The 27,179-nt window shown below is 38.1% G+C and overlaps 1 protein-coding gene across 7 annotated transcripts in view; it reads left to right on the forward strand.

The window, feature by feature from the left end:
• TDRD5 (tudor domain containing 5) overlaps positions 1-16,965 on the forward strand; it is a 98,647-nt gene extending 81,682 nt beyond the window's left edge. For 5 of the 7 annotated variants that reach the window (XM_059903778.1, XM_059903824.1, XM_059903815.1 and 2 more), the window contains 5 exons: positions 2,973-3,155; positions 3,919-4,062; positions 11,564-11,774; positions 13,166-13,207; positions 16,520-16,965. In XM_059903778.1, coding sequence (XP_059759761.1) covers positions 2,973-3,155; positions 3,919-4,062; positions 11,564-11,774; positions 13,166-13,207; positions 16,520-16,767 — 828 coding nt within the window. In that variant the 3' untranslated portion in view covers positions 16,768-16,965. The remainder of the gene's footprint in view (positions 1-2,972; positions 3,156-3,918; positions 4,063-11,563; positions 11,775-13,165; positions 13,208-16,519) is intronic. The other 2 variants (XM_059903808.1, XM_059903833.1) reach the window with 1 other exon arrangement.
• The last annotated feature ends 10,214 nt before the right edge of the window (positions 16,966-27,179 follow it).

Genomic DNA, 27,179 nt, shown 5'->3' on the forward strand with positions numbered 1-27,179 from the left:
CACTCCCTTCTGGCCTGCAAAGTTTCTGCTGAGAAGTCAGCTGATAGTATTATGGGAGTTCTCGTATATGTAACTAGTTGCTTTTCTCTCTCTGCTTTTAAGGTTCTCTCTTTATCTTTAATTTCTGTCATTTTAATTATAATGTGTCTTGGTGTGGACCTCTAGGTTCATCTTGTTTGGGACTCTTTGTGATTCCTGGACCTGGATATCTGTTTCCTTTCCCAAATTAGGGAAGTTTTCAGCTATTTACATCTTCAGGTAAGTTCTCTGCCCCTTTCTCTCTCTTTCTTCTCTTTCCAGGACCCCTGTATAATGTGAATGTTAGCATGCTTGATGTCCCAGAGGTCTCATATTAAACTATCCTCATTTTAAAAAATTATTTTTTCTGTTCAGTTTGGGTAATTTCCACTACTTTGTCTTCCAGTTTGCTGATATGTTCCTCTGTATCATATAATCTACTGCTGATATTCTAGTGTATTTTTTATTTCCGTTATTGTATTCTTTAGCTCTGTTTGGGTCTTCTTTATATTTTATAATTCTTTGTTAAACTTCTCACTGTGTTCATCCATTCTTCTTCTGCATTTGCTGAGCATACTTATGATCATTATCTTAAACTCTTTATTAGGTAAATTGCTTATATCCACTTCACCTAGTTCCTTTCCTAGGGTTTTGTCTTATTCCTTCATGTGGAACATATTCCTCTTTTTCATTTTGCCTAATTCTCTGTGTTTATATCTAAGTATTGGGTTAGTTTGTTCCATATCCTGCTCTTGGAAAGTGGCCTTATATAGGAGACGTCATGTGGGTCCCAGCAGCACACTCCCCTTTGGTCACCAGAGCTATATTCTATGGGGATGCCCCCATGTGGGCTGCATGGGCCCTTCTGTTGTGACTGTGCCCACTACTGTGGGTGCACTGGTAGGCAAGGCTGGCTCTCAGCCTGGTTGGTTGCCAGGCCCTGCCTTATGTGGTGGCTGGGGCCAGGTTCTGTGTCGGCTGGTTCTGCGGTGCCAGTCTGCTGGTGGTGGAGCTGGTTTCCAGCATAGCTGGCTGCATGGTTCTGGGTGTCCCAGGGCTGGTTCCAGCCTGCAGGTGGGAAGGGTTAGGTCCAGGCACAACAATCTGAATTTTCATTAGTATGTTTAGTCCATTTACATTTAATAAAATTATCAATATGTTTTGATTTTAGGTCTACCATTTTATTATTTTTCTATTCATTTCCCCAGCTTTTCATTCCTTTGCTCTTCCTTTCTTCTTTTAGTATTCCTGTTTTTTGGTAGTATTCTTTTATTATTTAGCATTCTTCTTTAGTAGCCTATTTTAATTTACTTATTACATTTTCATTGTATATGTATAGTTTTGTACTGATTACTCTAGGAATTACAATATACACCTTTGGCTTTTCACAGTGGACTTAATCAGTATTTACCACTTCAAGTGGAATGTAGATATCTTACTACCATATAGGTCTTTACCCCTTCCCACCTCCTTTATTTTCTACTATGTATAATAACTATGTATATTGAGAATTTATAATGTTATATTTTTTGCTTTCCATCTTCAAACATTCTGAAAAATTCAAGAGGGGAATAGTCTATTATATTTACCCAGATATCTACTTTTTCTGTTGCTCTTCCTTTATTTCTGATATTCCAAGTTTCCTTCTGGTATCATCTCCTTTCTATTCAAAGAACTCCCTTTAGTGATTCTTTTAGGGCAAGTCTGTAGAAAACAAATTATTTTTGTTTTCTTCATTGAGAATGTATTTATTTCATCTTCATTCTTAAAGGATGCTTTTGCTGGATGTAGAATTCTAGGTTGCCAGTTCTTTTCTTTCAACCCTTTAAAAATTCCATTTCACTTCCTTCTAGCTTTCATGTTTTCTGATACAAGATGTGCAGTGTTGAAATTGTTTTTCCACTATAATAATGTGTAATTTTTCTTTGGCTTCATTCAAGATATTTGTTTGTCTTTAGTTTTCACCATGTTGATTGCAATCTATGTAGGCATGAATTTCTTTGAGTTTATCCTGTTTGAGTTTTGCTAAGCTTTTCAAATCTGTAGGTCTGTGTCTTCCCAAACCAAATTTGGGAAGTTTTCAGACATATTTCTTCAAATAACTTTTCTGCACTGCATTCTTTTCTTCTTCTTGGACTTTGACGACACAAATGTTAAACCTTTTGGTATTGTCCCATAGGTCCCTGAGGCTCTATTTTTGTACGTATGTTTGTGTGTTTTCCCAATTTTTTTCTCAGTTGTTCAGACTGGATAATCAGATTGGATCTATCTTCAAGTTTGTGCATTCTTTACTCTCATCTCTGTCCTGCTATCAAAAAGAGAGTGACAAAAAAAAAAAAAAAAAGAGAGAGTGACAGAGCTCTATATTCAGTATAAAACGACCCTTCATTTAATTCCACTGTTTTTATTATATACTTGCACCGTCCTCAGCTTTACCCTCCAGAAGACCTCTAGTCTTCCAGCAGGAGGAAGAGGTGTAGTTTCCTGGGTTTTTTAAATAGGGGAGGGTACCTGGAGATCTAACTGCTTCTTACACAGACTTTTAACGAGAGCTCTTGTTTTCATTCCCACTTTACACCCTCAATTCCAAAAACTCTGTAGGAGCAATTCCTGAACTTTTGCAGTATTTATGGTATAAATTTGGGTTGACTCTCAGTTTTTCCTGCTCCAAGCTCAGGATTCCACTTTCTCAGGACTGCTTAATAAGTTGTCAGTTGTCTGATTCCCTGTATCCAGAACATAGGTGATGTTTTCTCCTTTTACATTCTCTTTGACCATAAGTTTATACCTTAAATTATTTTATTTTGGTGATGTGTCAGGAGAGAGAGTAATAAATTATGTACTCGAACTGCCATCTTTACCTGGAGTTAGGAAAAATTGTAAACCTAAATTTCAAAATGTATCCATACAGGAACCATAAATTAAAGTTTTATTTGTCACCTGATACATTCTAGGATGAGATTCCCACTGGAATGCCATGCCTGGAGTCAGTAACCATAGGTGATGATATATGGGATGAGAACTGGTTACCTTTGCAGGCTGGAATGGGAGAAGGAAGTGATGCTGCCTCCCACTTATCTACCTCAAGCCTTGGTGGAAAGAAACCATATTCATCATGTAAAGAAATGCCACAGAAGGTTAGATCCTTGGGAAAACATAAAGCAAATCACTACTGCAAAAGGAAATATTAATGTAATTGTCCAAGCCTCAAAAAAGCTATGCATTCTGCATTTCATAGGGATTAATCAGACAATAATTCAGAAGAATGTATTCCCACCCCCACCCCCCCACCAAAGATGGTAGTGTTAGGGATGGGGGCAGGATGAAGCAGGGGAGAGTAAACCATGGACTTATTGTGGCTATCTATCCTATCAATCATAATGATTTTTGTTTTACCATTGGCACCTAGTCAAAGCCTTAGGATCTAAAAATAAAGTTTTCCCTAATTTAATTTTTATTGCATTGCCTTGTAATATTATGTCTGGATCTCTGCAGTGAGTATATTTACTAATATTGGGCCCTATATATTTAAATTTTAATCTATTTTCCACCAGCTCTTAGAAAGAAGAAATATCAACACTTAAGTTGCCCCTTGTTATTTGTGCCATTTAAATACTGGATGATCATGAAAATCATCTAACCATGAAAACAGTATTGAAGAAAATACTACAAAGAGAGTTGTGGGTTTTTTTATGTGATCTGTGTATTCAGAGGAATTCAGTGTATTGGGCATGGACCAATGAAGCAAGGGGGAAAACTCACACTGATATAGAAAGTTAATAAATATCTTTTCTTGTTTAGTATACATTGCCTCTTTGCCTTTACCTTGCCCAAGTTATCCTCCATTTGGATCATATGGCACTATATCTCAGTTTATTTTTGCAATTTTTTTCTCTATAGGATTGGTGTTTTTCTACACCCAAAGATATATGGGATGATTCATGGCAGCCTTCAGGTCTTGTGAGTGAAAAGAAAGTAGAAGTTCAAAACCTAGAAGGACTGGGTGCTCAAGAAAAAAATACTGGCACAACCAGAATTCAAAAGGTAAATGTCTAATGAATGTTATTGTGACAAGTTTTCATGAGGAAGTACTTTCATTTTTAGAAAGTAAAATTCTGGTTAATGATCCCTCTCTTAGCATTTGGCACAATACATATACATAAAAATGTATGTTTATTTAAAAATAAATTTCATTTAACTTACTATAGTTATTCATCTCTCCAGAGAAAAATTCTGAGACTAGAATTAAAAGATTGATTAAGCCTCTACATTAGGGATAGAGAAAACAGGTATTTTCACTTAACCATACATTTTAAGTTCTGTATCTGTCCTATCATCTAGGCCAGTTTTTTTCTTTTTGTTGCTTTGGCAGAAAACACTAACCCTGGAACAAAATCCGTTTGTTTTGTGTTTCTCCATCCTGAAAACAGCAGGACTATTTGTGTGAATCGTGAAATTTGGCTAACGGTCTCTGTACTTTTGTGCATTACATTGAAAATGAAGCACTCAAGTATAGGAGAATTGTTGAAAAGCAGATTTGTGGAAGATGAACCTTCTGAGTGATACATTTTCTACAGAATATGGTTACTTTGCATGAGATCATTGATAAAAGTATGCTGCATTACATAGAACAGTCTGTTCCAGAAATGTAGGTTACTTAAAGCACAGATTTAGCTTTAGGATAAAATAAACTGTTATATTTTGTTTCTCAGGTAGTTTTTTTTAAAGATATAATAGCTTTATTGAACTATAACTCACATACCATGTAATTCACTTCAAGTATGCAATTCAAATAACTTTTAGTATACACAGACTTGTGCAACCACCCGTATAATCCATTTTAGAACATTTTCATCACCCCTTCAGAAAAAAACCACTATCCCTCTGGTATCTGGGTAATGCTGGCCTTGTAAAATGAGTTTGGGAGTGTTCAGTTTTTTGGAAGACTTTGAGAAGAATTGGTATTAATTATTCTTTAAATGTTTGGTAGAATTTTACCAGTGAAGCCATCTTATCTTGTGTTTTTCTTTGTTGGGAGGTTTTTGATTACTGATTCAATTTCATTACTAGTAATCTGTCTGTTCAGATTTTCTATTTCTTCCTAATTCAATCTTGCAAGACTGTATGTTTCTAAGCATTTATCCATTTCTTTCAGGTTATTCAGTTTGTTTGTGTACAGTTGTTTGTAATGGTCTCTTAAAATCCTTTTCAATTCTGTGGCATTAGTTGTAATGTTTTTTCTTTTCTGATATCATTTGAGTCTTTTTTTCTTCATTAGTCTAGCTAAAGGTTTCTCAGTTTTGTTTATATTTTCAATATATAAAACAACTCTTAGTTTCATTGATTTTTTTCTTTTCTCTATTTCATTTATTTCTGCTCTAATTTTTACTATTTCCTTGTGCTAACTTTGGTCTTGGTTTGTTCTTCTTTTCTTAGTTCCTTAAGGTGTAAAATTGAGTTGTTTGAGATCTTTCTTCCTTTTTTAATGTGTTTTTAATGTTTTATTGCTAGAAACATCCCTCTTAATTCTTCCTTTGCTGCATCCCATAAATTTTGGTATACTGTGTGTTTTCATTTTTGTCTGTCTCAGAATATTTTCTAATTACCTTTGATCTTTTTTGACCCATTGGTTGTTCGGGAGTATGATGTTTAATTTCCCATATTTCTGACTTTAATCTTCCTTTTTGGTGGATATTCTCCATGAGTATTGAATTATAGGTTGGCACTGTTTTCTTTCAGTACTTTGAAGATGTCATTCCTTTATGTTCTGGCTTCTGTTGAATTGCCAGCTGTCAGTTACCATTGCTCCTTTGAAGGTATGTCTTTTTCTCCCCCTCTGGCTTCTTTTAAGATTTTTCTGTCTTTTACTTTTAGCATTTTGATAATTATATATCTAGATGTGATTTCCTTTGGATTTATTCTGCATATGTATCACTGAGCTTATTAAATCAGCAGATTGATACTGTTCATCAGTTTTAGAAAATTCTGGTCCATTTATCTAATCAAACACTACTTCTGCCTCATTATCTCTCTCCTTTCCTGCTGGCATTTCAGTTCTACATACTTTTTTCAGTTCTACTCACTTTTGGCTGAGTCCCACTTGGGCTCTGTTTTCTTGTTCACTCTCTTTTTTACTTTTGCAATGCCTCTGTTTGGAGGTTTTATATTGATTCTTCCAGTGCACTAGTCCTGTCTTCTACAGGATCCAGTCTGCTGTTAAACCCACACATTGAGCTCTTAATTTCAAACATGTTATTTTCCAGCTCTAGAATGTCCATTTGATTCTTTTCTTTATTTTATAGATTCCAGTTCTCCATTTAAATTCTCCATATTTTCCTCAATTTTGTCTGTAACTTCCATTTTCTTGAACATGTTAATCATAGTTATTTTAAAGTTTTTCACAGATAATTTCAGTATCTGAATTACCTTTGAGTGTGTTCTTACTGTCTTTTTTCTCTATTTGATCTTGTCATTTGATCCTGTTTTGGGCATTCAGGGGAGGGGAAAGACAGGCGGAGCATACCTCATTGTTCTTTTTAATTGAATGTTGAACATTATGGGTAAAAAATTAGAGAGGCTCTGGATGAGATAGCTTCCTCCAAAGAGGGTTCAGTTGTCTAGTGGCTGGCAGATACCAGCCAGTCACCTTCACACATATTGAAGCTTGGTTTAGGTTTGGTGAGGACTGCTGTATTTCACTTTTGTCCCTACTCCTTGGATGTGGCTCTTACTCCTAAAGCATGATTCTTTGGAGATCTCAGCTGAAAGCCTGAGGAGTTTGTCAAAGCTCCTCTGCCTTCGTGGGGCTCAGACTCCATCCTCTGTCTCCTCAGCTTAATTGAGATATAACATACATACCATACAGTTCACCCATTTAAAGTGTACAATTCAACGGCTTTTAGTATATTCACTAGTTTACTAGCATATTGTGCTTCCATCACCATAAGAATTTCAGAACATTTTCATTATCTCAAAAAGAAACCCTGCATTCTTCAGCTGTCACCCCCACCCAATCTCCCCAACCCTCTTCCCCCCAGGCAACCACTAATCTTACTTTCTCTATTGATTTACTTATTCTTCAAGACATTTCATATAATTGGAATCAATACAGTGTGTGGCCTTTTGTGTCTGGCTTCTTAGCGTAATGTTCTCAAGGTTCATCATGTTGTGTCATGTATCAGTACTTCTTTTTATGGCTGAATAATCCATTGTATGGATAGACCACGTTTTGTTTATCCGTGTATCAGCTGACGGACATTTGAGTTGTTTCTGTTTTTCTGCTATTATGAATAATGCTGCTGTGACATTTGTGTATGTGTTTTTATGTGGACATATGTTTTCAGTTTTCTTAGGTATATACCTAGGAGTTGAATGGCTGGGTCCTATGGTAACTCTATGTTTAGTGTTTTGAGGAATTGCCAAACTTTTCCAAGCACTTGCACCATTTTACATTCCCACCAGCAATATAAGAGTGTTCCAATTTGTCCACATCTTTGCCAACACTTGATTTTTTTTTTTTTCACACACACACACTGTATTTTATTTTTACAAGAGATAAATAGACTGACACCAAGCATTGTACATGGATGACCACAACAAAAGCAACAATGATTGCAATTACCAAACATGAAACACACTCATACTATGTCATAATATTGACATTCAGTCCAGTAATCCTCCACTGTAACAGCTCCTTTACTTTGCAGTGAAAATTGATTTGTATATTCTTTGCCTCTGAGTCCTTGTGGGATTTTTTTTTTTTAATTCAAACAGAAAGTCACAAAAATTATACTCATCCTCATCAGTTCACTCAATCCCATGTAATTAATTTTTTTTCATCTTGATCTTTTGTTAGCACTTTTATGAGTTCATCAGTTTTTCATTAGAGTTCTGAAAATGCTTATTCATTCAGTTCAGCAGTACAGTCAGTTACCAGAAACCTGTACTTGTCAGAGTCTTTTCCATGAATTTCTTGAAGATGAAACCCTTTTATAGGAACATATTTGCAAAAGCATCAGAGTACACCCAGAACTGTCTGTAAATGACAAAAGACTTAAAAATGACCATGGTTAAAGATTTGATGAAAGTTCATAATAATGCAGCTGACAAGAAAATTAGTTATTTCTGAGATATACATTTTAAAGTAATAACTAGGATTATGACTTATAACATTATACCAGAACATATGATTTTTAGAAATTTCATGTAATGTCTGAAACATTTATATTAACATATTTCCATACAAATAACCCAATGAAAGTTTAGTATTAGTTGTTTTGTTTGTTTTTTTATACTGCAGGTTCTTATTAGTCATCAATTTTATACACATCAGTGTATACATGTCAATCCCAATCGCCCAGTTCAGCACACCACCATCCCCACCCCACTGCAGTTTTCCCCCCTTGGTGTCCATATGTCTGTTCTCTACATCCGTGTCTCAACTTCTGCCCTGCAAACCGGCTCATCTGTACCATTTTTCTAGGTTCCACATACATGCATTAATATACGATATTTGTTTTTCTCTTTCTGACTTACTTCACTCTGTATGACAGTCTCTAGATCCATCCATGTCTCAACAAATGACTCAATTTCGTTCCTTTTTATGGCTGAGTGATATTCCATTGTATATATGTACCACAACTTCTTTATCCATTCGTCTGTCGATGGGCATTTAGGTTGCTTCCATGACCTGGCTATTGTAAATAGTGCTGCAATGAACATTCGGGTGCATGTGTCTTTTTGAATTACGGTTTTCTCTGGGTATATGCCCAGTAGTGGGATTGCTGGGTCATATGGTAATTCTATTTTTAGTTTTTTAAGGAACCTCCATATTGTTCTCCATAGTGGCTATATCAATTTACATTCCCACCAACAGTGCAAGAGGGTTCCCTTTTCTCCACACCCTCTCCAGCATTTGTCATTTGTAGATTTTCTGATGATGCCCATTCTAACTGGTGTGAGGTGATATCTCATTGTAGTTTTGATTTGCATTTCTCTAATAATTCGTGATGTTGAGCATCTTTTCATGTGCTTCGTGGCCGTCTATATGTCTTCTTTGGAGAAATGTCTATTTAGGTCTTCTGCCCATTTTGGGATTGGGGTGTTTGTTTCTTTAATATTGAGCTGAATGAGCTGTTTATATATTTTGGAGATTAATCCTTTGTCTGTTGATTCGTTTGCAAATATTTTCTCCCATTCTGAGGGTTGTCTTTTCGTCTTGTTTATGGTTTCCTTTGCTGTGCAAAAGCTTTGAAGTTTCATTAGGTCCCATTTGTTTATTTTTGTTTTTATTTCCATTACTCTAGGGGATGGATCAAAAAAGATCTTGCTGTGATTTATGTCAGAGAGGCCAACACTTGTTATTATCTAGTTTAAAAAATTATAGCCATCCTAGTGGGCATGAAGTTGTATGTTATTGTGGTTTTGGGCTATGCTTTTGATTGCATAAGTTAATGTTTCAGAAATCATGAACATGTTTCTTGAAAATCTGCCACTAACCTCTAGTTCCATAAAGGTATATTTTCAGACAACTATGAGGGAGTCAGTAGTTGATAACTATAGAGGGATAAATCTGGTAGAGCAATGCTTCTCAAACTATAATGTTCATACAGATCACCTGAGAATCTTACGAAAGTGCAGATTCTGATTGAGCAGATCTGGTATGGGGACCGAGGTTCTCCATGTCTTACAAGCTTCCAGCTGATGCTGAAGCTGCTTGATGGTGAATCACATTTTGAGCAGCAGCACTCTAAACCACTGTTTAGAGGAAGAGACTCTTACTTTTCAATTGAGTGCTTAAGTTGACCACAGGTACTTGCTTTCAGTACTGGCATTCAAATTTAGAAGGCATTTACCTATGTTCTTTTTTTCCAGTGTGAAAAGCTGTGAGAATGCATTTAAATATGTTTTAACAATTTGTCTTTCTTCAAAATCATATTTATCAGGAAAGAAAAAAAGATACAGCTTTTAAAAAAACTGTTTCTGATTTTGATTGTTGTTAAACTACTGAAAATAGGCAGCAGGGCTTAGTGTAAAGAACGCCTGTCTGGGAGTTCTGTAATCTATGGCTTAGTCTTTACCACAAGTTTGAACAAGTTGGCTTTTGGGGCCTTAGTTTATCCATCTGCAAGGACTGATTTGGACTAATGATCTTTCCAGCTCTAAAAGTTTGCCATATTAATATTTACTTAATTATTACTGAAGCTTTATTGAAAGAACCTCATTTTCAGTGAGAATAAACTTAAAGGGTAGCTAAAGCACATACATGAAGCTGCATAAATTAAGCAAAAATTTGAATCCAGCTCTTTGCTCTCCTGAAGTAGAATATTGTATGGCAGGGTAGCTATGTGGACTTTTAGAGTTTTCATTTTTGCTGCCAAATAAAGGGGCACGGCCATTTGTATATGACATAATTATATATCAGTCACATCCATGCCAGCCATGTTTGAAAATGTACAAGGTGTTTCATAATGGAAGAAGAAAGGAATGCAAAAGGAATGCCAGCTGATATTAAATGTCTACTCCACAGCCTAAAGAACACACAAAGCTACATTTTCTGTTTGTATAAATTTTGTTTCCGTTTACGCTGGGCAGATCCCAGGCTGTCAGCCACTTAGGTTGGTTCGTCACGGCCTGGTCCTGATGGGGCCCACTTAATCGTCAGTGCCAGTTAGCATCACAGAAGACAAATTCTCTGAATCACCGTAAACTGTAGCTATTTCAGCAGTGACTCTGTGGTAGGATATAGGATCTATTGATTAAAATTTGGCACTTCATTCACTTTAGCCCAAATCGAGGCTTTGTTTGGGAAGTTCATCTTTTCCTCTCAAACCCTGATTCTTAGTACTCCATTTTGTCACTTCTTCTGAGGAGCCTTCCTTTAAGTCCTTTGTGTTCTCCTAGCATGTTGTTGATGCTGCGGAATGCAGTTAATGCCTTCTTCATGGCCACCTGCAGCACGTGTACTGTTTCCCTAGCCGAGGACTGTGAGCTCCTTAGGGACAGGGACCGTATTTACTGGGGGGCAGTGTGATGGAGCAGAGAGAACATAGGCTAGCCTGAGTTCATCTCTCTGCCTTGTCACTTACTGGTTGACATTGGATAACTTGGTAAGCCTCTTGTAAAAAAGCATTATGCTAAGTAAAGGAAGCGGTAATAAAGAAGATGTAACAACACCTAACCTAGAAAAACGTTCTGATGTTTCATTGAAGAAACACATGCCAAGAACCTAGCACTGTGCCTGACAGTGAGTGCTCAGTGAATGTTATTTCTCTCATTTCCTGCCGTTCTTCCTTGGCAGCCCTCAGTACCATGTTTGCTCATAATATGCATTCAATAAATGCTTCTTGAATTAATGGTCACTAAGTTGGAGAAGGACTTGTTTTCCAGAGAGTATCTAGATTTTTTAAAGTGGGGAGATTTATTTATTAATTATGATATGAAAATATTCTTTTGTATATAAGTAAGGAAACAAAATAGACTTAGTTCTTACTGTTGAACTAACAGTTACTTTTCATGCTTTTGCCCCATTTTCCCCGTTCTGTAGCAACCAGACTTAAAGAGTTCCTCAGATTCTCCCGCGTTGCCCGAATTGGAGGAGCTCTACATCTCTCTTATCCAGTCGCAGCAGTCAGCAGAAGGTGGCCAATTTGAGCCTAGCAGCATTGAGACTCGGCCAGAGCAAATTCAGCTGTCCACAGCAGCGCTCAACTCAACTCCTGCAGTGGTCGCTTCCCCACAAAAACACTCTGGTTCAGGTAGGTTGACATACAGTTGACAAATGCAATGGTTTGCCATGTTGTTAAAAACCTTCATTTATCTTTTCAGAACATGACTTGAAAAATTGCTGATGTTAGCATTTGTCTGAACTCCTCCAATTGTTCCCTTTCACTTTGCCACTCTTCTTTTTTTTTTCTGCAATTTGGGGGGTGGCGGGGTCAGGTTTATGCACGGTAAAATTTGCCAGTTTTTAAGTGTACAATGCTGTGAGTTCTGACCAATGTGTACAGTCTTGTAATAAGCACCACAGTCATGATAATAGAATATTTCCATCAGTCTAAAAGGCTTCCTCATATCCCTTTGCAGTCATTCCCTCCCCCTACTTTCTGGCTTCTGGCATGTTACTTTTCCTTTTCTAGAATTTCATATAAAGGGAGTCATACAGTATGTAGTTTTTATGTCTGATTTCTTTCATTTAGCGTGATTTTTAGAGATTCATTTATGTTGTTGCTGGTGTCTAAAGTTTGTTCCTATTCATTGTTGAGTAGTACCCAGTTGTATGGAAATGCCACAATTTGTTTTTCTGTTCACCAGATGACAGACATCTGGATTGTTTCCAGATTTGGGCCATTATGAATAAAGCTGCTATGAGTGTTCACATACAGCTCTTTGTGTAGACATATGTTTTTTATTTCTATTCAGCAAGTACCTTGGAGTGGAATTGCTGGGTCATATGCTAACTGCATGTTTAACTTTTTTTTTTTTTTTTTTTTTAATCTATTTATTTATTTATTTTTGGCTGCGTTGGGTCTTTGTTGCTGCGCGTGGGCTTTCTCTAGTTGCAGCGAGTGCGGGCTACTCTTTGTTGCAGTGCATGGGCTTCTCATTGCGGTGGCTTCTCTTGTTGCGGAGCATGGTCTATAAGCGTGTGGGCTTTAGTAGTTGTGGCACACAGGCTCAGTAGTTGTGGCTCTTGAGCTCTGGCTCAGTAGTTGTGGCACACGGGCTTAGTTACTCCGCGGCACGTGGGATCTTCCTGGACCAGGGATGGAACCTGTGTCCCCTGCATTGGCAGGCGGATTCTTAACCACTGCACCACCAGGGAAGCCCCTGTTTAACTTTTTAAGAACTGCCAAAATATTTTCCAAAGTGGCTGAACCATTTGGTAATTCACACCAGCGATATACATAAGTTCTGATTGCTTCATCTTCTTGGCAACATATTATATCGCCAGTCTTTTAAAATTTTACCATTCTAGTGGGTGTGTGGTGGTATCTTCTTGTGGTTTTAATTTACATTTCCCTGTTTGCCAGTGATGTTGACTATGTTTTCATGTGTTTATGTACCATCTGTATATCTTCTTTAGTGAATTGCGCATTTTTATTGGATTATCTTCTTTTTATTGATTTGTAAAAATTCTTTATTCTAGATACAAAACCTTTGTCAGATACATCTGTTGCAAATATTTCAGGTATGTGGCTTGCCTTTTCATTTCCTTAACAACGGCATCCTTGGAGGAGCAAAAGTTTTCCTTTTGATGAAATCAGATTTGTTGATTCTTTTTTTCCTTTATAGTTTGAACTTTTTGTGTCCTATTTAGAAATCTCTCCTAACTCAAGTAACTAAGACTTTCTCTTACATTTTCTTATAAAAGTTCTATAGTTTTAGGTCCTGCATTAGGTCTGTGATCTAGTTTGTTAATTTTTGTGTATGGTGTGATGTAAGGATCAGTGTTTATTTTGATTACATATAAATATTCAGCTGTTTCAGCATGATTTATTGAAAAGACTGTCCTTTCTCCATTAAACTGCCTTGATGTCTTTGTCAAAAGCCAATTAAGTTGTATATGTGAGGGTCTATTTCTGGACTTTCATTCTGTTCTATTACTATTACGTCTGCCTTTATACCACTGTCTTGATTTTTGTGGCTTTATAGTAAGTCTTGAAATCATATAAATTTGTTCTTCTTTTTCAAATTGTTTTGGCTATTCTAGGTCATATTCCATATGAATTTTAGGATTAATTTAATTTCTACCGAAAGCCTGCTAAAAGTTTTATTGGGATTTTTTTTTAATCTCTAGATCAAGTTGGGGAGAAGTGACATGTTAACAATATTGAGTCTTCTGATCTATGAGCATAATATAACCTTTTCTTGTTCAGTGTTTAATATGTTCTTTTCCCATCCAGTATATTTTTCATCTCAGAAGTTCAATTTATAATCTCTAGGGTTTGGTTTGGGTCTTTTTTATATCTTCCATCTTTCCCTTCAGCATACTCATCATTCACTTCTTGAATACTTGGAGTGTTCTTTTTTTTTTTAATTTATTATTATTTTATTTATTTATTTATTTATTTTTGGCTGTGTTCGGTCTTCGTTTCTGTGCGAGGGCTTTCTCTAGTTGCGGCAAGCGGGGGCCACTCTTCACCGCGGTGCGCGGGCCTCTCACTGTCGCGGCCTCTCTTGTTGCGGAGCACAAGCTCCAGACGCGCAGGCTCAGTAATTGTGGCTCACGGGCCTAGTCGCTCCTCGGCATGTGGGATCTTCCCAGACCAGGGCTCGAACCCGTGTCCCCTGCATTGGCAGGCAGATTCTCAACCACTGCGCCACCAGGGAAGCCCCTTGGAGTGTTCTTATGACAGCTATTTTAATACCCTTGTCTTGTGATTCTAGCATATGTGTCATTTCTGCATTCTGTCATCTGTCATTTCTGAATTGTCTTCTACTGATTGGTTTTTCTCCTAATTACCAGTCATATTTTTCTGCTTCTTTGTATATCTGGTAATTTTTTATTGGATGGCAGATGCTGAATTATATATTGTTGGCTGAATCTCTTTTTCTTCCTTCTTCCCTCCCACCCTCCCTTCCTTCTTCCTTCTTTCCCTCCCTCCCTGCTGTCTATGTATAATTTATTGGGGGGGGTAGGAATGTAATTAAATTACCTGAAATTGGTTTGATTATTTCTGTGTTTATTTTAGGTTTCATTAGGCTGATTTAGAAAAGCCTTAAGTCTATTGGCCCTGCTAGGCAGTACCTTTCTGAGGGTATCGACGGGACTTGGTGTCCTGTGTGTTAGGATGTCTTTACACCGTAGCTGGTGGGAACACAAACTATTTTGCCCCAGTATAAAATGCCTAGTGATTGTTCTGCCTACTCCTTTCAGGTAGGTTTTCTCCCTGGCCTTGGTGGTCCCCTCACATACGTGAGCCAGATCGCTACCCAGCCTAAGGCTCAAAGCGACCTCTGCAGGTCTCCAGCTTCTTTTCTCTCTGCAGCTGCCTCTTCACTTGTACTTTTCCCCCACGAATTCCAGACACTTGGCCTCCATGAATTCCAAACTCTGTCTTCTCAGCACAGTGAGACCTCCAGGGTCACTGTGGACTCTCCCTCCCTGTACTGCAGCCTGGGCTTTATTTTGACAGTGAGCTCAGGCACTTGTAGGGCTCACTTTGTTTCCTATCTCTCAGGGAGCACTGTCCTCTGAGCTTGTTGTTCAGTGTCTGAAAGCTGTTGTTTTATATACTTTGTCCAGTTTTTCAGTTGTTTAAAGCAGGAGAGATTATTTTTCAGTCCCTGTTTAATTAGCATCATGTCTGGAAGCAGAAGTTTTGCTACTCTTTTAAATTCTTTCATCATGTGTCCCTGCTTTCATGTTTTTATACCTTTTAAAATCTGAGATCACCAGTGACTTCCTGTAAAGCCCCATTATTTCACTAGAACTCACTGTCTCTTTTCCACTCTAGTGGGCATTAATTATAGTCTTGCGGTCAGAGTTTTACTTTTTAGAATACCCTGTAAAATTCTCCTTAATTTAATTTATCATAAGTGTATGGCACATGTACCACATGCTACTGCTGCTAGATGCAAAGATGAATAAGATATTGGATTATGCCTGATTTTTTTTCTGAATTTTTGAAATCTGTAATTTTAAGGTCTAGAGCGGTGCTTTTCAGAATGTAGTCAGCATACCGGTACTAGTCTATGAAGCATTTGTGATGATGGACAACACAATAGCACATTGTTTAGCTCCCCTAGATTTTTTTTTTTTCCTAAAGGAGGACTTTCTTGAAGGAAGCAGTGTGTTGGCTTAGATGTTGGCAAAAGCTCCTTCTCTCATTGTAGGCAGGTTCAAACAATTCATAGACCAGCTCCTTCAGTAGCCCTGGTCTAGAGTACACATGTGAGGATGCTAGTATCCACTTCCGTGGCTATTAAGAACTCTCAGCATGGAGTTCCCAGCAGTTTATTCCATTGCAAAGATTATTTCTTCTTAGTTAAACTAATTCCCAAGGAATTCTTTTTGTGGCTGATAATTGGCTTTTGGAATTTCTTAGCAAACACAGTCTTGGTCAGTTTTGTTTTTATGCTGGCAGACTTGGAATTGGAACCACTTTCACAATAGAGAAGGCCCGTGGGACACCATTTTGCTCACTGCTGAGAGGAGGAAGTAAGGGAGCTTAAGGATTCTTCCCTGGAATTGGAATTATATCCAGTTTATTTTTTTGATGTCCTAGAAAGAGATCTTCCCTTCCTTATTCACAAGTACATATTTTTTCCTCTCTTCTTTGCCCTCATCCTGACAAGATTTATTTTATCTCAGTGCATGATCCCCCATCCTCATCTCCTTTCCATTTTTTGACTGGTTTCTGAGTCTCTTTCTCTCTGTTTTGCCATTGGTAATTGGCACCACCTAACCAGAAGATGGTTGTAACACACGTTAGTAAAGGTCTAGAATGGGAGGGTGTGAAAACCTCTTGAAAAGACCTGTGTTTTCTTTCTTTTTCAGTGGAAAGCTCTCCAGAGAGCCTAGAGAATGAAGATTTTTCTAGTAGCCATGCTATTACAGTGTTCAAAGATAAGAGTCAGGGAGCCATGGACCAGCTGTCTTTGATTTTGTCTCCTGAGCACCAGATTTCTCAGAAGCTCTACATTCCTCGAAGCACAGCCACTGCTGCCTTAGGAGCTGCTGCGCGGCTAGCCACATCCAGGAGCCTCCTGCACTGGTACCCCAGTGTGAAAAGGATGGAAGCATGAGAGAGCAGGGAGGATAAAATAAACTAGATGCTTAGGGCATGGTGACCTCCCAGGCCAAAAGAAGAAGGAGGTATTGAGACAAAGTAGTATTTTGATGGTTGATGCTTATGTCTTTCTGTGTGACTCTTCGTTAGCTTTGTTATGCTAACAGTCCGCTTTGTTGTGTAAGTATTGATGTTTAATGTTAATTTTCATTTTTATGGATGTTTCTTTTTCTGTATGGTTTTGTTCACCTTTGCTCAGTGTAGTAGTTTAAAGGATTTTTTGTGTTTCTATAAATGTTTTTCTTGTATATATCGTGACTGATAAATGTAAACTGAAAAACTAATGTTTTGTGATCCATATGCAATAAGACAAAAATTCTCACATCCCTATCTCCAGAAAAAGGATGTCTGAATTTTAAGGCTGCTTTTTCTCATTTGAAAACTTCTATATCATAGAGAGAATCTAGGGCTCCAATCTTTACCATCATTATTTCTTTGAAATACTAGGATCAGTAAGAAAATCCACACCATGAAGCTTTGGTCATGTGAACCCTTTTACATTTAAAAAAAATTAAGCTGTCTTTCAGCATAGGCAGTTTCTTGAAGACTAACAACAAAATTATAGAGACCGATTGTTGAAACTTAGCTGAGCCATCTCTGTAAGTCATCATAGTTCCCTGGAGCCTTAATGTAACAGTAGTTAAACAGTGGTATTGTTTAAGCATTTATATAACATGATGTTCTCTGAAGTCCAATTTATTATGTGACATTCTGTTTAGCTCATAGTATAAACCATCAGGAGAAAAGACTGAAAGATGAAATTAAAGAATGTGAGTGATACAAATTTCTTTGTGATAAAATACCAGACTTATACCCAAATGTAAAAAATCCAATACAGAAGCATTTCTTAGTGGTAAAATCAGAGAAAGAGGTGTGAATTACTGGCACGCTGCCTATGACTAGGTTCTCACCCTTTAGCCCCTCTTTTAAGGCCTCCTCTTTTGGCATTAAATGGCAGAGCTGGCCCCTAGTTCCTTTCTCTCTTTCTACAATAAGGAATGTCTCCTCTTTCCTTCTCAGTTACTTAATAAGCAAGATGTCCACTGAGGAAGGGAGTGAGATGAGAGTAAATATCAGAGTGCATTTAAATGTAGAGTATTACTGGTTGAAACTTCTTTCTTAGAATGAAGTGATCATGAAACAAAATTTAACCCAAACTATCTCTAACTACTGAGTGTTTTGGTTTAAAAACCTTAGAGAAAACATGTTAAATGCAGTAAAATTTTAAAATCCAGATTTACCTTTAATTCCAATATGTCTGTAAGAATGGTGGTATACTAATTGACCAAAAAACTGTAGTCTGGAAACATCAGTGATAGTTGACCCAGAAAGAACAGGTTTCCCATTTGGGTTTTTGTGATTTTCCATCAGACATCTTTATTGGAGAAGACAGTTGAAGAGTTATATGGAGGGTCAATGAACAGTTAAATATCACATGACAGTTAAATTTCGTATGTGATACTCAACTGTGATATGAACTGGAAAAGCTGTTTTTCATATAAGTTTAGGTAATTATCCACAATTTGTTTCTAAAGAAGAAAATTCATTTTGGATGATGCTTCTTAGAATTCATTCTTTAGAGAAGAAACCCAGAATATTGAGTTATATTCATCACTTCTCCAGATGGACAATCATTGGGTTTCCGGTAGGGTGAATCTGGTAGAAGCAGTATTTACATATTTAGTAGGTCAAACTGTAACCCTCTCTATAATGGCACAAAACTACCAGCAAGAACTCTACCAACACTGGGTAACCTGACAGCAACTAATTTCACACTTTGCCAGTTAGATGGGGATAATGGAATCACTGTGCTAATAAGGCTCTTTCAGAATCCTATCCATTTGCAAATGGCCAGATAGAGAATCATTTAGACAGACCCATGTCAAACTAATGAGTGTCAACACACTTTGACAGAAGCCTATTTAGTAATGAATAGTTAAGATCCTATTTGAATTAGCAGAGTGAAGAATGAACCTTTGGAGGCTCGCACATTTTGACTACTTGACTTTGACTAGGACAGCCAATCTGCCAATATGTTTCCCTACCTTCTCCCAAAAGGTGCGCTTTGTTTGGTAGTTAACTGAAATAGCTCAAAGCATCAAACAAATTTAATAGATCATTTGAAAATGAATAAATAGGTTTCTGTATATGGGCAGGAATAGCAATAAGAAGTGCTCAAAAGATCGGGAGATGCTCGTGGTTTAGGGTTAATTATATTTTATTGTCAAAAGATGGGTTGATATCTACTATACTTAGAACAGGCCCCCCCCCCATATTTTTGGTGTTAAGGATCTATTAGAAGTAGTGACGGTCCCCAAGAAATGTTGACTGGGAAGTGGGGGCCTGAGGTGTGTGTTGAGGGAATGGGGGTGAGAACACACAGGAGAATCCTGGTTGTAAACTCCTTAGGGGTGGCAGAGAGAGTGGCTTTACTATTAGCCACTCAGGTTTTAACTCCAGTGGCTTGTGCCAATACCCCTCTCCCATCCAAAAACACACCATGGGATATCAAAAGAGGGCCATTCCAGCTGAGTGAGCCATGCCTTTTCCCTCTCACTCTCACACATTTGAGATGCCAGTTGTCCATTTCAAGGTATAACTAGGGGATAACTAGAGACTTCTGCCTGCAGTCAGACTATGTCTAACCTAAAGACTTAGAATTGTAGAATTTTGGTGTAGAAGGGACCTCAGATGAGGAAGTTTGAAACCTAGAAAGACTGACTTGCCTATAGTAACACAGCTTAAATTCCCATTTCTGCTGACTCTTAGCTCCTCAGGGCCCTTTCCACAGGAAAATACTGCAACACCATCTTGTGTCATGTAAATGATTTGATGCCAGAAGACACAGCTTGGGCATAAGTCCAAAAGAATGGTGGTTCTGATAGATAGCTGAGCAACCCCTGGTGTTGGTGGGGAGAGGGATTGATTTACAAAGATCTCATATCTTTGAATGTGGATAGATTAAATAACAGTGGGCCAGTTATACAGCTGAAGAATCTGAATCGGGGGTGGGGGGCGGGAATCTTCGGGGGTGAGAAACTAAAATCTTACAGAGCAGTCCTTCTGAGGCTTCCTATTAACATTTATACTAGGTAGCAAGGCCTTTCTAACAAACTTTTGGTATCTTTTCAGAATTAAATTCATTTTACTTATGTATACAGTGCCACATTCATAATTTTGCAGGAGCCATCACTAAGACATTTAAAAGATTTCATTTCTGATAGCTCATTCAGATCTTGATGTTTTCCAAGATGCCAACCAAGGCGCCTGTCAACTAGATTTGTCCGTGTGCTTTGAACGCAGCCCTGTTCCTAACAGGTGTCATTTGTCTCATTTAGTCAGTCACCAGTTGGCCTAGTAAGTTCTTGGTGTCATTAGCCTTTTGGAACCAGAATACTTTAAACTCTGCCATTCTTAACCACGTAGACAGAAATTGTTTTAACTTCTCAGGCAAGGACTTCTCTAACTTTAGAATTATCATTGTGTGCCACTTTTCACATGAAATTGAGTGTTTGACATACCCCAAAACTGAGTAGAGAATTTATTCATAGCTAAATTTTCTTGGTTATAAGCATAGATTTCAGGAAATGCTTTTATCTTTCTGTTTGGTGTAAACTTTGTTTTATATTTCTGTTAAATTTTTTTGATGTTTTTTAGTTTATGGAAAAATGGTTATATAGGAAACAATGTTTACTTGATTATTGCTTCTTGGTGCAATTTAGATAAATAATTTGATGAGGAAACCAAACTATTACTCTATTTCTGCCTTCTAAATTTATGTTATGGAACTAATGGGAAGTTATTGGGCTCAAAGAATTACGATTAGCCTAATCTTTGGAGTTTGTAACAGCATTTTGTTTGATTTATTTAAATATTTATGAAGTTGGAATTTGTTTTGTCAAAAATGTCTAGGTGGTTGTTTTTATAGTTTTTGTTGTGATAATTCTGCAGGAACGAAAATTTCACTTAAATACGTGACCCAAAGAGCTTAGTTGAGTAAAATACAAAATCTCCTTGTGTAGTTGTGAAAACAAATATTTGACATTCTTCTTGACCAAAATATATGTCTTCATCTTTGGCATGACCTCTTTATTCTTCATGTACTTTGGCCTTTGTAAACCTTTGCTGTATTGTAAATACTTTTATTCCATGAAATTGGAGATTCATGCACACTGGAGCCTTTTCTTAAGTACCCGGTAGCCACATTTCAAAGACTTGTTTTCTTTCTCTCCTTCATAGCAACGGATCAAACCCTTCTAAGCCATCTTCCAGTTTCTTAAATTCTCTTTTGAGACTATTCCACACATGAATTCCAAACCTAGTCCCATCTTGCTGTGACTGTAATTCAGTGCTCTTTCAGTCACTTCCTTGATTTCCTGGTTCCACATTCAGAGTCTGCTGCAGTAGCTCTTCTGCCTTGAGCAGAGTATTTCCAGGTGGTTCTCAACACCATGTAAGTGATGTTTGGTACAAACTCTTCCTTAATCTGTCATTCCACAGGACCACAGGTGGAAACCAAAGACTGAGCTCAGTTCATTTCTTACTACAACAAATGACTCCTTGACAAAAGCCTCCTGTTACTACAGTGTTGTTACTCATATATTCTGATGAAAAATCTCTTCTTATACCATGTATATGACAATACCTGTCAATTAAATAAGACTATGTATGAACCATTTAGAATACTATTAGGCAAAATATATCCCCACAGGATGTTCCATATTTCCTCCTCACAATACCTTCCTCCTTAACAGATACTGGTCTTTCCTTTTGCTTAGAAGGATGAAACTTAAGTAGATATACATGATATGGGCCAGAGCCACAAGTTTATCCTTTCTTTTCTGAATTTTAAAAGTAATAACATTCCTTTACTCATCTGGAGTGGGGCAGAGGCCTGTCAAATTCTACCTCCTAAATGTCTCATTAGTCCACCTATTTCTCTGTAGAGCTGCTGCCACCACCTTAACTGAACTGAGAGGAGAGGGGTAGAACATTTGGCTATAAATAAGTGATAACATCCTTCTTACATCTCACATTTTAGGCAGTGGAACAACTGTTTATGATCAGGTAGACTGTGTTTTTCAACAACTTTTTCTGCAGTTGATGCAGATTTATCTTTGCTAAACTGTTTGGATTCAGAAATATAACTCCACCAAAACTTTTTGGTCTTTATTTGGTTTCTACATGGCATTGACCCAACAGTTGACTTTACCCAGATTGATGAGGCTCAGCAAAGTTGCCTCAAAACTTGTGTTAAGGGAAAAATGGTGAGTTTTACAATAAAACCCAAATCAGTTCTAGCAAACATCATGTAATTATCAATAAACCCGCATTCTGTACTGGCTTTGCTTAGAATCTTTTCAGATTTACAAAGTCATTCAACTTATTGTGGAAATTAGTTTTTTTTTTTTTTGGAAATTAGTTTTTGATATAAATTCTAGAGTTCTGCAGAATTTTTATCAAGTCTCTTGGCCAAGTTGAATGAAATTAACGCTCACTGATGCTACCTTGTTCTTGTACCAGATCATAAGCATAGAATACTCTTGAGACATAGTCTTATTAAAGACCATTTGCTTGGACTTCCCTGGTGGTACAGTGGTTAAGAATCCGCCTGCCAATGCAGGGGACACGGGTTCGATCCCTGGCTCGGGAAGATCCCACATGCCATGGAGCAGCTAAGCCCGTGCGCCACAGCTACTGAGCCTGCACTCTACAGCCCGTGCTCCGCAACAAGAGAAGCTATCGCAATGAGAATCCCTGCACCACAACGAAGAGTAGACCCCACTTGCTGCAACTAGAGAAAGCCTGTGCGCAGCAGTGAAGACCCAACATAGCCAAAAAATTTTTTAAACTTTTTAAAAAATATTCCCTGTCATTACCAAGAATGTGATTGTGGCACATGAGAAGATTTACATTAAAAAAAAAAAAAAAGACCATTTGCTTGAACAACTTGGCAGAATCATCTGTTTGACGTGTATGTAATGTTTAAGAATTTCCACGTTCTATATGCTATGCATCTGTGATCCCTAACCATTTATGGGGTCATTAACTTTATTTTAAATAAATGTCAAACACTGAGGGCTGTCTCCCCAGAAAGTGCCTGTTCGTACAAAATTGTTCCCTATTTTTTAGGAGTCTGTGACTCAAACCCACCCTACACATTCGTGAACAGGAAAATTACCCTCCTCCCTGCCCCCATCCCCTAGTTGCCTCAGATATAAACCTAAGAGTAGAATCATTCTTAACTGCTCCCTGCCCTTCGTCCCACATCCAGCCCGTCATAAAGGGCTGTCAAATTCTACCCCTAAATATCTCACCAGTCCTATTTCTCTGTGAAGCTACTGCCACCACCTTAGGCCAAGCCACCTTCATGTCTTTTCTGGCAGGTGGTAGATGTTCAGTACATTTTATTGAGTGAATAAATAAACAGGACAGAGAATAAGATATAATTAAGTTCAACTGAAATCTTGATCTCTTTTCTACAAGGTTATGTTCTGAATGTCTATTAAACAGAAGGCTTTACTGGGAAGAGTCTAATCAAATACGAGCAAACAGCCCATTTAAACTTTGCTTTTCGAATTGAATAAGGAGCACATCCTTCAGATGAGACAACTGAGTAGTAGAAGGACCAGAGATATTTTGTCCAGGTCACTCTTCTGCACAAACCGTATTTGGTTATTTTCCTGGTTTGGCTTGCGAAAGAAAGTGCCAAAATAAAAAAAATTTTTTTTAAGTTCAACATTTGCAGCTTCTCAGCAACCAGCCTCTTAGCCGTCTCTCAGAAAAATTTGATTTACCAAATTGGCTCCTTTTAGTTTATCGTTCTTTATTCTTGGAGCCTCACCTCTGACTTCCCATCTTATTTTCCAGAAAATTCTTTCAGCACCACAGACTCCAGTTCAGTATTCAAGCAAAAGAAATTGATTTAAAAGTGTTCTTTAGGGTTAATATATTAATTTGGACATAAACTGCTTTTGTGGACTTTCTGGTGGCCTCTCAGTTGGGGCTAAATTGAGTTGTGTAATGAGGGGGGGGGGCAGGCTTGTGACAGTGCTATGTATGGTGCCAAATAATGGCCTCCAGGGGCAAAAGCAAAATGAAAGACACCAGAGAATCTACTCTTCTTACTCAGAACCTCCTTTTTAGTTTTTGGTGACTTTTATGCCATTAATACCTTTTAAGAATATATTGACTTGGAAGATTCATATTGTGAGGTTTTCCTGTTTTGAATTCAGTGTAGTGATTTGCAACTAAAGAAACGAGCAGGGAAACTGCCACCAGCTTTAAACTTGTTAGATGGCAAAGGTTAAATTAAAGATTCACACTGAAATATAAAATGCTCGTGACTGACCGTTACCGACATTACAGAGCCCACAGGAAGGGCAGCAGTTTGCCATCCTGGCCCTGTGTTTTAATCACCTGGAGGAGTTTTCAAAAACGTCCCCAGCTTGGACCACATCATCCTCCAAAGGTTCTGGTTTTATTGGTCCCAGGTGTTCCAATGAGCAGAAAGGGCTGAGAACTACTGTGCAGGAGGATAATCCCAACTCCAAGAAAAACTACACACCGTGCCCTGACCTTTCTCACCATAAGCTTTAAAGTTTAAAGTGATGGTTCTTCAGGGAGGGGTTAGAGGAGACTGCTGTCCAACTTTTTCAAACTACTCCTGCTGCCCGGTCCTGCCTGCCCATCTCCTCGTCCTTTGCCTCATCTGACAGAGCCCACCATCCCCACCCCCCACTTTCCCTCCCATGCACAGATACGTGAGCCACTGTGACAGACTGGAGGGTTTTATCCCTTGGAAACACTGGCCTGGGAATGAGGAGTTGAGAACTATTGTGTTAGAAAATGATTTTTATTTTAAATAAATAGGGTGCTGATTGACTACTGCAACTGAATTTTAAATTTTAATTGTAGTAAGAACAGTTAACAGGAGGTCTACCCCCTAAACAGATTTTTCAAGTGGACAATACCACATTGTTAACTATAGGCACCATGTTGTACAGCAGATCCCTAGAACTTAGCTGTGTTACTGAGGTTTTAACCCCGTGGATTAGCAACTCCCCATGTCCCCCAAAATGATCTTATTTTGGTCATCTGATATCTAAATCCCAGGTTCTTTGATCTCGCATGGTGGCATTTTCCCACTAAATATTGTAAAGATTTAATGTGGGACACGGCCCCCAGATGCCATCTTGGATGCAGTGTCCTTCACCCAACTTCTGCACACACCCGCCTGAGCTGAGGTGCTCGCAGCAGCCATTCCGCACTAGGAACTCCGGTCGGAAGAGCCAGGTGCAAGGCCTCTGCACATAGCCCCCTGTGAGCAAGTGAAACCTGACTAAGCACAAAGGAAAAAAAAAAAAAGCCATCTCAGAGCTGTGACTATTTTCAAGGCTACTATTTTTCTCTGTGGAACACTGCCTTTGGAGCAAAACAAGGAAGAAGCAGGTGATTCTAATGTGCAGCGCAGAAGGACGGCCACTGCAGGCCAGCTTCTCCAACTCTGAAGGCACTCCAGCCATGTGGCTGACAGGGTCTTGGTGTTCCGGCCGGGTGTCAGGCCTGAGCCTCTGAGGTGGGAGAGCCGAGTTCAGGATATTAGACGACCAGAGACCTCCTGGCCTCACATAATATCAATTGGCGAAAGCTCTCTCAGAGATCTCCGTCTCAACACTAAGACTGAACTCCACTCAATGACCAGCAAGCTACAGTGCTGGACACCCCATGACAAACAAATAGCAAGACAGGAACACAACCCCACCCATTAGCAGAGAGGCTGCCTAAAATCATAATAAGGTCACAGACACCCCAAAACACACCACCAGACACAGTCCTATCCACCAGAAAGACAAGATCCAGCCTCATCCACCAGAACACAGGCACCAGTCCCCTCCACCAGGAAGCCTACACAACCCACTGAACCAACGTTACCCGCTGGGGGCAGACACCACCAACAACGGGAACTACGAACCTGCAGCCTCCGAAAAGGGGACCCCAAACACAGTATGTTAAGCAAAATGAGAAGACAGAGAAATATGCAGCAGATGAAGGAGCAAGGTAAAAACCCACCAGACCAAACAAATGAAGAGGAAATAGGCAGTCTACCTGAAAAAGAATTCAGAGTAATGATAGTAAAAATGATCCAAAATCTTGGAAATACAATGGAGAAAATACAAGAAACATTTAAGAAGGACCTTGAAGAACTAAAGAGCAAACAATCAATGATGAACAACACAATAAATGAAAATAAAAATTCTCTAGAAGGAATCAATAGCAGAATAACTGAGGCAGAAGAACGTATAAGTGACCTGGAAGACAAAATAGTGGAAATAACTACCACAGAGCAGGATAAAAAAAAAGAATGAAAAGAATTGAGGACAGTCTCAGAGACCTCTGGGACAACATAAAACTTACCAACATTCGAATTATAGGGGTCCCAGAAGAAGAAGAGAAAAAGAAAGGGACTGAGAAAATATTTCAAGAGATTATATGGGAAAATCTCTTAATATGGGAAAGGAAAAACTTCCTTAATATGGGAAAGGAAGTAGTCAATCAAGTCCAGGAAGCACAGAGAGTCCCATACAGGATAAATCCAAGGAGAAACACGCCAAGATACATATTAATCAAACTATCAAAAATTAAATACAAAGAAAAAATATTAAAAGCAGCAAGGGAAAAGCAGCAAATAACATACAAGGGAATCACCATAAGGTTAACAGCTGATCTTTCAGCAGAAACTCTGCAAGCCAGAAGGGAGTGGCAGGACATATTTAAAGTGATGAAAGGGAAAAACCTGCAACCAAGATTACTCTACCCAGCAAGGATCTCATTCAGATTCAACAGACAAATTAAAACCTTTACAGACAAGCAAAAGTTAAGAGAATTCAGCACCACCAAACCAGCTTTACAACAAATCCTAAAGGAACTTCTCTAGGCAGGAAACAAAAGAGAAGGAAAAGACCTACAATAAAAAACCCAAAACAATTAAGAAAATGGTAATAGGAACACACATATCAATAACTACCTTAAATGTAAATGGATTAAATGCTCCAACCAAAAGACATAGACTGGCTGAATGGATACAAAAACAAGACCCATATATATGCTGTCTACAAGAGACCCACTTCAGACTTAGGGATGCATACAGACTGAAAGTGAGGGGATGGAAAATGATATTCCATGCAAATGGAAATCAAAAGAAAGCTGGAGTAGCAATTCTCATATCAGACAAAATAGACTTTAAAATAAAGACTATTACAGGAGACAAAGAAGGACACTATATAATGATCAAGGGATCGATCCAAGAAGAAGGTATAACAATTGTAAATATTTATGCACCCAACATAGGAGCACCTCAATACATAA

This window comes from Balaenoptera ricei, chromosome 1 (genome assembly GCF_028023285.1).
Source record: "Balaenoptera ricei isolate mBalRic1 chromosome 1, mBalRic1.hap2, whole genome shotgun sequence".
NCBI classification, from domain to species: Eukaryota; Metazoa; Chordata; class Mammalia; order Artiodactyla; family Balaenopteridae; genus Balaenoptera; species Balaenoptera ricei.